This window comes from Drosophila albomicans, chromosome 3 (assembly GCF_009650485.2).
Source record: "Drosophila albomicans strain 15112-1751.03 chromosome 3, ASM965048v2, whole genome shotgun sequence".
Lineage (NCBI taxonomy): Eukaryota > Metazoa > Arthropoda > Insecta > Diptera > Drosophilidae > Drosophila > Drosophila albomicans.
This window is the reverse complement of record NC_047629.2, coordinates 1,188,583-1,200,562: the sequence shown is the minus strand read 5'-3', so window position 1 is coordinate 1,200,562 and position 11,980 is coordinate 1,188,583. Positions and strand designations below refer to the sequence as shown.

At 41.6% G+C, this 11,980-nt stretch overlaps 2 protein-coding genes across 6 annotated transcripts; one reads left to right on the top strand and one right to left on the bottom strand.

Annotated features, from left to right (window-relative positions):
• Positions 1-577: 577 nt before the first annotated feature.
• Positions 578-11,935, bottom strand: LOC117572725 (kinesin-like protein unc-104). Of its 5 annotated transcripts, XM_052006142.1 has the most exons (25): positions 11,840-11,935; positions 10,636-10,784; positions 10,484-10,566; positions 9,999-10,423; positions 9,676-9,931; positions 9,367-9,530; positions 9,167-9,306; positions 8,205-8,321; positions 7,370-8,149; positions 7,140-7,306; positions 6,892-7,082; positions 6,224-6,478; positions 5,546-5,955; positions 4,987-5,164; positions 4,831-4,921; positions 4,472-4,768; positions 4,050-4,412; positions 3,805-3,994; positions 3,302-3,694; positions 3,134-3,245; positions 1,876-1,902; positions 1,605-1,794; positions 1,405-1,541; positions 1,246-1,347; positions 578-1,179 (listed from the first exon to the last, which is right to left on the bottom strand). In XM_052006142.1, the coding sequence occupies exons 2-25, from the start codon at positions 10,733-10,735 to the stop codon at positions 1,083-1,085; spliced, it is 5,265 nt and encodes a 1,754-aa protein (XP_051862102.1). In that variant the 5' UTR covers positions 10,736-10,784; positions 11,840-11,935; the 3' UTR covers positions 578-1,082. The 5 variants fall into 5 exon arrangements, with proteins under 5 accessions (XP_051862102.1, XP_034111681.2, XP_051862099.1 ...); XM_034255790.2 differs by lacking the exons at positions 9,676-9,931; positions 9,999-10,423; positions 10,484-10,566; positions 10,636-10,784; positions 11,840-11,935 and adding an exon at positions 8,932-8,973 and having other exon boundaries at positions 9,367-9,545; XM_052006139.1 differs by lacking the exons at positions 9,676-9,931; positions 9,999-10,423; positions 10,484-10,566; positions 10,636-10,784; positions 11,840-11,935 and adding an exon at positions 8,932-8,973 and having other exon boundaries at positions 3,814-3,994; positions 9,367-9,545.
• On the top strand, positions 2,113-2,649 carry LOC117571541 (accessory gland protein Acp62F-like). The gene has a single exon (XM_034253734.2). The coding sequence runs from the start codon at positions 2,119-2,121 to the stop codon at positions 2,485-2,487; it is 369 nt and encodes a 122-aa protein (XP_034109625.1). The 5' UTR covers positions 2,113-2,118; the 3' UTR covers positions 2,488-2,649.
• Positions 11,936-11,980: the final 45 nt, after the last annotated feature.

Sequence of the window (11,980 nt, the reverse complement as noted above, 5' to 3'; positions counted from 1 at the left end):
TGTTGTTTGCATACATATAGAGTATTAAGTATTTCTAAAGTTTTTTGTTTTCTTTATCAAATTAATCGTAATCATAATCGGTTTTTCGCAATTTTGCTGAGCTTACGCTTACTTTAAACCTCACCTTTGTCATCTCTCTTCTCACTACATCCTATATACTGAACGGTCTTCGCTAACACACATATATATTACTATATAAATAGATGTCCTTATATATGTCTGTAATTGCAATTTCATATATTTGCTTGTCTGCGTTTTGTTATTTTTCTTTTGTGTAACTAATTAAACATACATTGTAGATTGTTGAAAATTTGTGTATAAACAGCAAATATATATGTTTTATACAATATTGTTTATATATATTTATGTAAATATATATATATTTCTTTATATATAATATGAAGTATATATGTTTGCTTAAGTTGCTCCTTTAAAATTCATATATGTATGTATGTGTGTGTTTCTTTGTTGTCCTTGTCTTTTAAGCATTTATCGTGAGACTAACAGAGTAATTATGAATTTAATTGGTATTCAACATAATATCACTTGGAAAATAAATAATGTGTTGGGCAAATAATTAAGTAACTAATGATAATATTTATACAATTCGGAAACGTAAGCTATTTACAAAACATATGATCTGTCTGTAACATAAAAATGGTACTAAAACGTAGACAGTTTACATACTGCGCCTGAAAATATGCTACAAATTTTGTGGCATTGTTATTCGGTTGCCGTTTGGCGTTCTTTCCATTGCCTACTTTTCGCCTGTCTGGCAAATTGAAGACTACAAAAATAATTACAATCAAATTACAATGGTCAATAATCATGTTGTTCTACTTAATTATTACGTACGCTTTGCATTTTTTTGGATTTGTTTGTTTTGTTTTGACTGTTTGTTCTGTTTTTTTTTTTTTTGTTTATGTTCATTCACTTTTCACAATACATCGTTGAACGATGGAATCCTGCTGCTACATATCATTTGTCTGCCGGCGAATTAGTCGCCTGGTCATGCCCAGTCGCTGCAGCCAGCCATAGCCTGCGTTTCAGTAAACCAAAACGGATTCCATCGTAATTGTATCTCATTTATTCGCTGCGTTTTGATTCACCACGCTGCTGGCCTGAATCTGTGATGCTGTCTGCGAAGCCGGCTCTAAAGTGCGACGCGCCAGCCGCGATCTGTTAGAGAAAATAATTTCAATGAATTAAAACAACATTTTAAGGGATTCACTAATTTGTGCTTACTTGATTTGCCCGGCCAACAATGGATTAATGGCATAGAGCCAGTCGTGAACCTCTTTGTCCCCGAGTGTTTGCAGCAGGTAGCCTCGATGCTTGGTAACCACACTATACAAATGCAAAGAGTTAGCCGCCAAAATTCTTAACTGTCAGTCAAGAACTCACCTGAATGTGTTGGGTATCTTAACCATTGCCGCCTGATCCTCGCTGCACTCCACATGAGCTGTGGCTAGATTTAAGACGGCCCGCTCAACGGGATCCTTTTCAGAGCGATAGATAAATACATAAGGACGACGGACAATCTATTGTGATTTAAGAAAATTAATCAGAGATGATATTTCAATATAATCCACAAGTATGCTTACCACCCAGCGCTTCTTCCAGCCGGAACCCCCATGCTCCAGAACATTCAATAGACCCTTGCGTGCTACGACTGGGCTAACACGAATCTCCTCCAGTTCTGGAACGTATAAGCGCAAAGGCAGCGCCGGCTGAGTTGCCGGCGCAGGAGCTTCCCAACCATTTGGCGCATCGGCGCGATCTGGAGAGCATAATCTGTGGATTACAGTAAGATACAGTTAGAAACCGCTTTCTCTGGGTAGACTTTTAGGAATAATATTAAAAAAAGAAAATTACCTGTGTCGAATTACAAATTTGTGGTTTCTAATTGTGTAAAAAAACAAAGGAAAACATAATTTTCGAAATTGTTTTTTGAGTCACTCATTTTGAGCAGAAGTCATGATTGAGTATTAGTTTTGCGCAAATGAGTTAGCTTATGAGTTCGTGCTCTCTCCAACAACAGCAACAGCAATATCGCTTCTGTTCATCGAGCAATCAGCTCAGAATGCGAGCTTAATTCAGTTGTAATTAGAACGCGGAATGTTTCGCTTGTTGCAACAGTTGCCGTTGTTGTTGTTGCTGTGCTGGTGGCTAAACTACAGCACATTAGCCGATGAGGTCTACGAGACTCTGCATCATTACACCAACCCAGAGCCGGACCGCAAGAACTTTATATGGAATCCATTTCCCGGCTTCTGCGGCCGCAATGCCACAGCTGTGAATTGTGGGGGAGTTTGCCCCGAAACCTGCGCTTACAAATCCCTTAAATGTTTACCTCACTGTGGTGTACCTTGCGTATGTCGTTCCGGCTATGTCTTCAGTGAGAGTCTACTAAAATGCATTCTACGTAGTGATTGCCCCACCAATGTCCAACAACAGGAGGTGCAAACACATCGTGTGTTCCAGTAAGAACACTTGGAAAAATTTCAACTATGGTACTTATATTGATGTATATGTATTCAATAGTTTGCCCAGTAACCAACTATAAACTGCAAAGAGAGCTCTGCTAGGACAGAATTTCTTATTTTGCAGTCACATTATTCGCAGAAATAAATAAATGTGTCAACGAAATTGAGACCTATGTCTTGTTTTCTCATAGTTGTTTTCAAGAATTTTGCAATAAACTCTAGATTACATTCTTCATCAAATTAACAAGTGCGATGAGTATGCTTGACGGTGAAATGGCTGTTTCTGCCACCGAAGCTAAATTTAGCATTGTCTGCAGTGTTATTCAAATAAGCTCTATATTAAAACAAACTAATGCCGTTTCTAAGTTTCAGATGTTCAGATAATCGGACAATTCTAAATATTTTCACTGTCTTCTTTTACATGCTAAATACATTTATTGTTAGTACTAAGGTAATATCCTTATCGCCCATATAAAGGGTTGAACAAAACTGTTGTTTGCTTTATAATAAACTCATCTAGTTTTGCCTTCACTTGTGGAAGCGTGTGTCTGTCTGGGTTGTGCGCCAATTGTGTGTATTAAATAAATCAATAAAGCCAAGATGGAAATGGATAAGGCATGCGTTATATGAAAATAACAGGTACATACTCCATGGAGTTGCTAGAGATACAGCTAACGGTCATGTCAGCACAGCCCTCATCACTAGGAGAGACATCTGTCTGGGATTGTGGTTCATTCGGGTCAACCCTGTTGTAACGGCCTGTAATATAAATTTGTTAGTTAAGTGATAACTGAGGTGTGTTCGAGAGAACTTACCTTGCACCAGTTTCAAGCACTTGAGCATAAGTTCCTGCTCACGTTGATTGTACTCGCGCTCGGGCATAATGTGCTGTGGATCCTTGACGGGAGTCTGCGGCGACTGTGGTATGACCATGTGCACTGGCGAGGTAGCAGCACGTGCCGCCAGATTGCACACATCCTTTTCAGTTTTAGTGGTCGGATTGGGATTGGTGTCCATGCCCAGACGTTCGCGCAGCAACAGCAAATGACGCATACGACCCACTTCTTCCAGACGTGTCAACTTCTCCAGCTCCCACTGATGATCGAAGATCAGAGAGTCGCCTCGTGGCCGCCAGCCATGTAGATTCTCTTCACCCCGCACATATGTGGAGCTGGTGTCAAGCACACGACGCTGACGACGTTGTACACCTAGAGATGGAGTGTGGGAGATGCAACAAGAAGGCAAGCGGGATCAGTAGACGATTCAGCACTTGAATGAGTGCGAAAAGACCGAGTATAACTACAATGAGAATTGCTACCTGGACTACCTGCTTCGGATGCTCTGCGCAGCGACAACTCATAGACGCCTGACAGGCGATTGGCTTCCGGATTGCGATATTGTCCCGAAAACAGATGTTTTAATGAGCGCGGTCCAGTGCGTGCATCACGTCCATAGATAACCATGCTCAGATCCTTGGTGATGATGGCAGGTCGCGCACAGTTCTCCAGCTGTCAACAGTAAGGCAATGAATTAATGTACTTTAAGCAGTTTATCAGATTTTACCTCCAAATAGGCGCTGAGTGTAATGTAGATGGTTTCACCGCCTTGCGAGACCCGATTGAGAAGCGCTGAGTTGTGCAGACTAGAATCCCAAGCAGCCTCGAAGCGATAGAATGAGCGATCATCGCCAGGCACATCCAAGACCTCGCCGGGGAAGAGGCCTAGCGACAGCACACAAGCATCCTCGTCCTGCTCATCCGAGGACTCGGGTGTATTGCGAATACGACCAACGACCAACTCGTTAATGTCCTTCCACTTCACCTCGGGTGTGGGCTCATGCACAATTGTGATGCGAATGCGACGCTGAATGCCTTGATGCAACAGGAAGAGTCCACGACAGGGAAGATCATCGCTGTGCTCGACCACCTAGAGATTGCATTTTTAATTAAAGCTTGCAGTTTTCGCAGTAGTAAAAAAAAACTTACCGATGGCACATATTCTCCGTTTGGTGCTAGCTCACAGATCTCGAACCACACCAGCACATCATGCTTCGCCAAGACTGTCGACGATGGCGGACAGGGCAGCGGTCCGAATTTGGGACTGCGCACTGGCTGACTTATTGGTATGCTTGGTGGCAGCATGCGTCTTGGTGGTGGCCGAGAAACGAACTCCTGCTTGGCATCCTTATGCAGTGGATGAGTCTGATAATGTCCAAAGATTTTAAACATGATTGGCTGTGTCTTCAAGTACTCAATGAATGACTTTGTCACGGGCACAGTAATCTGTAAAAGCACAAGTCTATTAATAAACTTATTTTTAAAACGGGCAAATGAAATACACATACATTCTGCACATGGTAGAAACCCAGTGGAGCTCCAGATGCCGAGTTCTTTACCGGCTCCGTCGAGAAAGCTTCCTCATGGCGATGCAAAAAGCTAAATCAAGTAACACCACTTAAATATATTGAGGAAATTCCAAACACCATATGTTGTTTACTTACTTGAACTGACAGAAAATGTCTGCATATTCCGCGCCAATGCCCGTTGCCTGTAGCACGGTAACTCGGAAAGTGAACTCCTTGCCCACCTGTAAGTGCTCACCCGGCTCTTCGGCATTTTCATGACACTCGGAGGCCGAGTTAGAATCAATACCGCGACCAGAGTCGGCATCTTCAAGTTCTGCAGAGGATAAGGGAATATTGTGAAAACAAAGTAAAAAAGAAAGCCTAGTCGTCAAAAATGTTAACATAATCGTGGATTTTTACAATTAATCAAAACTACAATTGATAAATAAAACATTAGCCCTTTATAACTTATTAATAATGTTACTTCAATATATTCTATGTTTTTAACTCTTTCAAATAGATTTTCCATATTTAATCAGTATTTATTGATGCGTCCCTAAAATAACGTTAATTATTTAGTTCTTTTTACTATAAATTTTATAATATACTTGATCTCGCTACAAACGTATGAAGTACTGACTCTGTAGTTGATGTTTTCATATTCTATAATCTCTATGGGTAACGATCATATAAAGTTAAAGCATTGAACACTTACCCTCAAGCTTGCTGTCGATTCCTCCATTGTCAATATAACGCTGCACATCATCCTTCTCATTAAGAGCACGATATTTGGGCTTGGCATCGTCCTCATTGAATACTAAACGAGCTGACTGTTTGACGCCATTGTTGAATTCAATCGATTCCTCATCCAAAACTGGTTGTACAGCAATACGAAGATATCCGCGCACATCGCCGCGTTCGTTAACAATAGCCACCTTGTGGACCAATGGAACGGGATAGAGCAAGTTGCTCAGGTAAATAAACGAACGACCGACCATGCGGAACCAGGGGAATCGATCATAGAATGGATCGCCACCAGTTAGACTCTCCACATTGTAATCGGGTGAGGTTGGACTCAGCTCCGCTTCATTGTGATACATTTCACGCATTAGCTCTAATCGTTGTCTGCAATAATAACATGAATTGGGGTCACACAGTGCTCAAGGACACTTCAATTTAAAGCACAATTAACAGTGAGCAATAGTGCACAGAGGAGCAGAAAGCATAGTAGAGAGTAATTGAAATTGACGTTAAGAAGCCTCAGGAGGATTAACTACTCATGGGGTAGATATAATAAAGAAAAGAATTAAATAATGAAAAGATACGCATGCATGCAAATATGACAAAAGCATCTACGAATACATACAAATGAAACCTCAAATGGAAAGCAAACCTAGAAGGTATCAGATTCGCCAATGTCAAACGCGATGGGGATGCCTGACGGTCCCTCACATTCAGCTCTGGCTGCTCCAACATCGTCTGAGATTGGGGCTGAGTCTGTGTGTACTGCATGGAAAGGGTATGTGGTGGTGGCATCTCGGTCAGAGTGAGTCCATTGCCGCTTGCCTCAATGCTGGACGTATCAAATAGCATCGATGATGGCGGGCTCTCGACATTGTACACTTGTCGCATCAACTCGAGGCGATAGCTTATGAGGATTGGGATTTATGGACAAGGGGCATTGGATTGATTTGTTATTTGGTTTTTGGGTTGTAAGAGAACCAAAGAAGTAAAAAATCAGCATCTGTTAAATCCTAACCAGCTAGTGTGCTTTTGTATGGCAATGAGACTTAAGACGATAAGTAAATGGTGGCGGTGAATTTTGCAAGTAGCCACTAGCGTTAAATTTTCTTGGAGCGGCTCTTAAATGTCAAAATTAAGCAATTCTATAGTTTCAAGTACTAGAATTATGTATGATAACAAGAATTCAAGAATTACAACCACCATGCACGTACCAGAAACGATAAACGATAAAACAATAATACCAAAATCGAATAAACTTTAAACAAAGGTGCAGAGAATGAATGTGAAGAGGCTACAAAACCCAGCTTAAATTCATACCGTAGCTTCTCTAGTGACCAATAATGTGTAGCTCCATTCTTTGTGTCAGTAACCTCTACAGCGACCAGAGTCTTGGAAACTGGTGGTGCTCCATACTCGTCATCTTGCTGCAGAGGCGCCACGCTTGAGGCCAGCTCCGGGGGTAGCGGTGAGTACAGAGTGTCGGTCAAGAGGGTAAATTGGAATTGTACCTGCCAGAGGAAAAATCTGTGTCTTAGGTATACTCAACAAACAGACTCCCCTCCTACCTTCTTCTTGAGCTCCACGGAAATGGCATTTGCCTCCTTAAGGAATATGGCATTGCCCCAAAGATCGTCACGCAGTGAAGTAAACTGATGATAGCGCCACTTGCGGAAAGCCCAAGCTGCCAACCCAGCTTCTCGTGCTGTCCAGCACGACTCGTACATCGGATTAGCTATGGTAATGGATATATACTTAGCACAATGAGTGAGTGTTTTTGTGGCCAAGAGATACTCACTGTAAACGTCCTCCTCCTGATGGAAATCCTCGGGTGAGTAGCTGCTGTACATGGACATGGTCATGGATTGTTCTTCCACCTGCTTTTGCAGAGCATCAATGCGAGCCTCGTAGGACTTGCGTTGCTCCTCGAACTGCTGATCGGCTTGAAGTTTCTCTCGCTTATATTGCTCCTCAAGATTGTCGAGACGTTTCTTCATCTCAGCCTTAAGATCAATGCCCTGTTTCTCCAAGAGTTCACACTGCGCAAAGTTCCAATCCACTTGCTGTGTATCTGCCTTCTCTACCTCGTTCTCGGCCTCGTTTTCAGTAATTTTTTCGCGCAGCTCGCGAGCCTGTTCCGGATTGGTGAAGCGGAACACATGATTCTTGCCCAAAATGACACGAGAGCCAGTCTTGAGCACCTCTGGCTCGACCAACTTGCGTCCATTGATGAAAATTATGGCATCCTTGTGAGGCAACAAAGTGACGGTGCTATTTCGATTCTCAAAAGTGCAATGTTCCTTTAAGATGTGCGAACCAGACAGCTGAATGTCCTGTGGCACATTAGCCTCATGTGTGCCAAGACGCGTTAAACCATCCTTGATGTAATAGAGCAGACACTCTGACAAATTGGGATCTTCGTTGAGATTCACCAGATGCGGGGTCTTCTTGGGTGAGAAAACTCCAACTGTGATGCCATCCTCCTTAACGGCCACTCCCATTTCGGCAAAGACTGCTTCGCGCTGCAAACGTATTTCCTCGGTGCGCTTGAGTTTCTCCTCCCAGGTTTCATTAAGTTCTAAGAGGATTTTAGTTAATTAAAAAGTAAAATGATGCCGGAATTGACAGCTTACCTGCAATAAGCTTCTCGCTGGCTTGCAGCTGATCCACTGCCATCTCCGTGGTGGAACCATTACGATTGCGTCCTTTGGTGGGCGACTTTATAACCGTCGACTTGGTTATCTCGTCCTCTGTAAGAGTAGAATCTAAGTTAGCATTAGAACACTCTGAGGGACTTAGCCAAAAGCGCAGTGATAAGCGTGCTGAGATTAAGATTTTGGATATACAATATGTAAATATATTTGATTAAAGTACGAGTATGATATTTATTAATTGATTATTGAGTATGTGGAACAAAGCGTTTGCCAATTCGGTTGTTGGTGACTCTTCGAAACAGTTAAGAAAATTTCGCATTACTCTGGCGTGTCCACGTCTAGCCCTGAAGCAATGCGGACTGCAAGGAGTATGTGCCAATCTTTTGACTGGGCAACACAAAGAAAACTCATCAGTGGAGGACAATTCTCCCACCACGTGTTTAGAATAAAAACGCAACATAAATAGGACAGTGAACATTATCATAAAAATATTACTATATTTTATATATATTTAATGTATGTACGATTGTTTTTGTAATCGTCCTGAAGCGAATTTATGTTTATACAAGAAGCGTTACACACAAAAATACACAGACCGTTGGTACACTATAATATAGAGTATACGAATACAAATTGCATTTGCATTTTTGCATGTTGCAGGTGAAGCCTGTTGAGAGTATTTTGCCTTTTTGTTTGTTTTACTTACTATTCGCATCGCGCTTCTCACACACCACTTTGCCATCGGGTCCTAAATGGAAATAGGTTTGGGGGATTTTAACTCTATTAACTCTATTAGTTTACTAGACTACGACTAACTTATTGTTTCGTTTTGTATTTGAATGTAATTTCTGGTGTGTCAAGAGAGTTTAGGTTTAAGCTTAGTAAATGATCTGAACTTAGCAGCTACCTCTTCTAAACGCGCCAGAGGACCAAAAACTCACCTTCTTGCACCTCAATGCCCTCGGCCTTGAGCAGGTCGCGAAGTTTCTGAATTTCCTCTTTGAGCTCCCGTATAAGTTTTGCATTCGCATCCTCATTGACAACAGCCTTGCAGACAATTTGCTTGGCACGATCAGCATAGCTGTAAATGGCAACAGTTATGATTGCGATATGTAAGGGATTAATTTAAAGCAATTCCTACCGTAGAGTACTGAGGGTCTCGTCGTAATTAATGTCAGCTGGCGAGATAGCAGCGATCATAGCCGTTTTGGAATTGCCACCTAGATTCTCACGCAGCAGCCAGGTCAAGGCTGAGTCACGATACGGAATAAAATCAGCTTTCTTTGAGTTCTTTTTCTTTGAAACCTAGTGGTAACAAATAATTAGCTAAATCTAAATAAAGTATATCCAGCACCAATACTTACAGACTGTCGATTTATGAAGCAATAAAGAAAAATAAATATAATTAGAATCAAATTAGAAACTGAGGACACCGATAGAGCACACTTACCACCTCCGCTAGAGCAGAAATGACTTTGCCCAATGTAGTCAGTGATTTATTGATGTTGGCGCCCTCCTTCAAGCGAGTTCCCTTAGCTCCAGTGGAATCAGCACGTTCCGAGCCGGCCAAATCCACCAGACTTATCTTGGACACCTTCTCGGTTGTCAAGTCGGTCATAGTATCGTGGCGACGTTGTGTGAAGAAGATGGTGAAAACCGCATGGGACCGCGAGCTTGTCTCGTTCATGTTGGTGGCAGCCACCGTACTGGGAATAATCGAAGGGCAGTTGAAGATAACGTGTCAGGGTTGAGGGAAGTAACAAGAGTGCTTACCGCGCCTTATTACCCTCGTCAATGAGGTCGTGTATATCCTGGTAGTCGGTAACGGCCAATTTAGAAAGATCCTCCACATAGGGACCCAAGAGAGGATGTTCCCGCACCCGTAAGTTACCCTTGTTCTTGGGATTTAATAGATCTCTGACGCGCTCACAATAGATTTCCATATAAGAGACCTCTACCGAGTATTTGAGCTCATCGGTTTCGGTATCTTGAATGCGACCAAACAAATCCTTGCAAATCATGGGTATAATGCCCTCCTGCTGCTCCTCCTGTCTGCCCATCATGGTGTAGGACTTGCCAGCACCAGTCTGGCCATAGGCAAAAATGCACACATTGTAGCCATCGAAGGAGTGCTGTAACATCTCCTCGCCAATGTCCTTGTAGACCATGGATTGTGTGGAAAAATCGAGATCACGTGGCTGTGGAAAAACAGAAATGCTATTATGTGCTATTCAAAGCAGAAGTGTTTAATGACATACATCGTGTGACCAGTAGGAGTAATCAAAGTTGAATCGCTTCACCGACTCACTCGTGTTGGGTGGCACCTTAGGATTAGTAATCGCTGCAAGCAGAGAGACAGAAAGAGAGGGCTTAAAATGTACTCCAAATGAGAACGTTCTCGTTTTCTTACCCGTGGTGGCGCCACTCATCTCGATGATGCATTTCGACTCCCGTGCGATCTCCCGCGAGTTGAACGGGCGCACACGCACCGCTACCTTAACCGACGACATCTTGGCCCCGGCTCAGATGGCTGCTTGGCTTGCCTTAGGTTGTGGTTAACTGGAGTGGACGAAATAACAGTAAACAAATACAATGCATTTGCTGTAACGATATGCGAGACATTTGGTCCATAAATATTCTGCAGCCAGAGCTGCCGCGACTCCTCTGGTCTTTTATAATTGGCCCATCACACTCGTGTGCATGTATTGGGGTGAGTGTGGTTCTGTGTGAACTGTGTGACTCATGCAAATCGCCAAGGGGTTTGAATCAAATTTATGCGATTGCTGCGGGCAAGAGAGGTTACAACTGGCAAATGGAGTTGCATGGCTAAAAGCAAATCGTTATCCCCATCCAGTTTTTTCAAGTAATTACAAAGCATTTATAAAATCGTTTTTATTGATCTATAAAACGTTTTAAGTAATTTGGTTGCCAAGAAGAAAAAATAACATATCTCTCTTAATGACTAACGAAATTCATGTAATTTATATTTGCTTTTATATATAACAGGCAACTAAGTATATAAATCCTCGTCTCGAATGTGAAAGGAAATTACATTTAATAATACAGTATAAGTTCGCAAAATAGTGGAAGTAACATAATATAAAAAATCTTCTTTTACCTCTGTTCACCATTAGATTTAACCACAATTTTTAATAATAAATTAATAATGCATTTACTTGTCTCAATCAAATGTTTTTCTACATTATTTAAAAACAATTTTATAGCTTTGAATTGTTAAAGAATCAAATGACTTCACTTAAAGAGTATTTCATACTGTGGTATGAATATTTTCTAGGAAACGTAACTTTATGTAAATAGTTTTGTATAACCTGCTACCCTGCTGACTTTCAGTTTATGCTAGGGAGGCATATACCACTCACACAACCTAACAGACACACACACACACATAGACACACACGAGCACATACTAGAAAAAATTCCACAATCCACACTTCCAATAAAAGCGCAGCCAAGTGTCAGGCACTCGAATGAGTCATCATCAAATACAAGGCGAAAGAATGGGACAAAAAAGTTTGATTCCCCCCACACCCAATTGACACATAAGAAAATAAAATTGCAATGCGATAATATAACAATACATTTTTGATTTTTACCTTTTGTTTGTGAACCAATCAAATGCTGGCTTATAACTTGAAGTTCAGTTAAGAAAGCTCCTTCGATTGAGTCATATTTTCACTAAATTAAATTTTAATTTTTCACTTTCTACTGGTTGACAAACGAAATTATGTATTTTC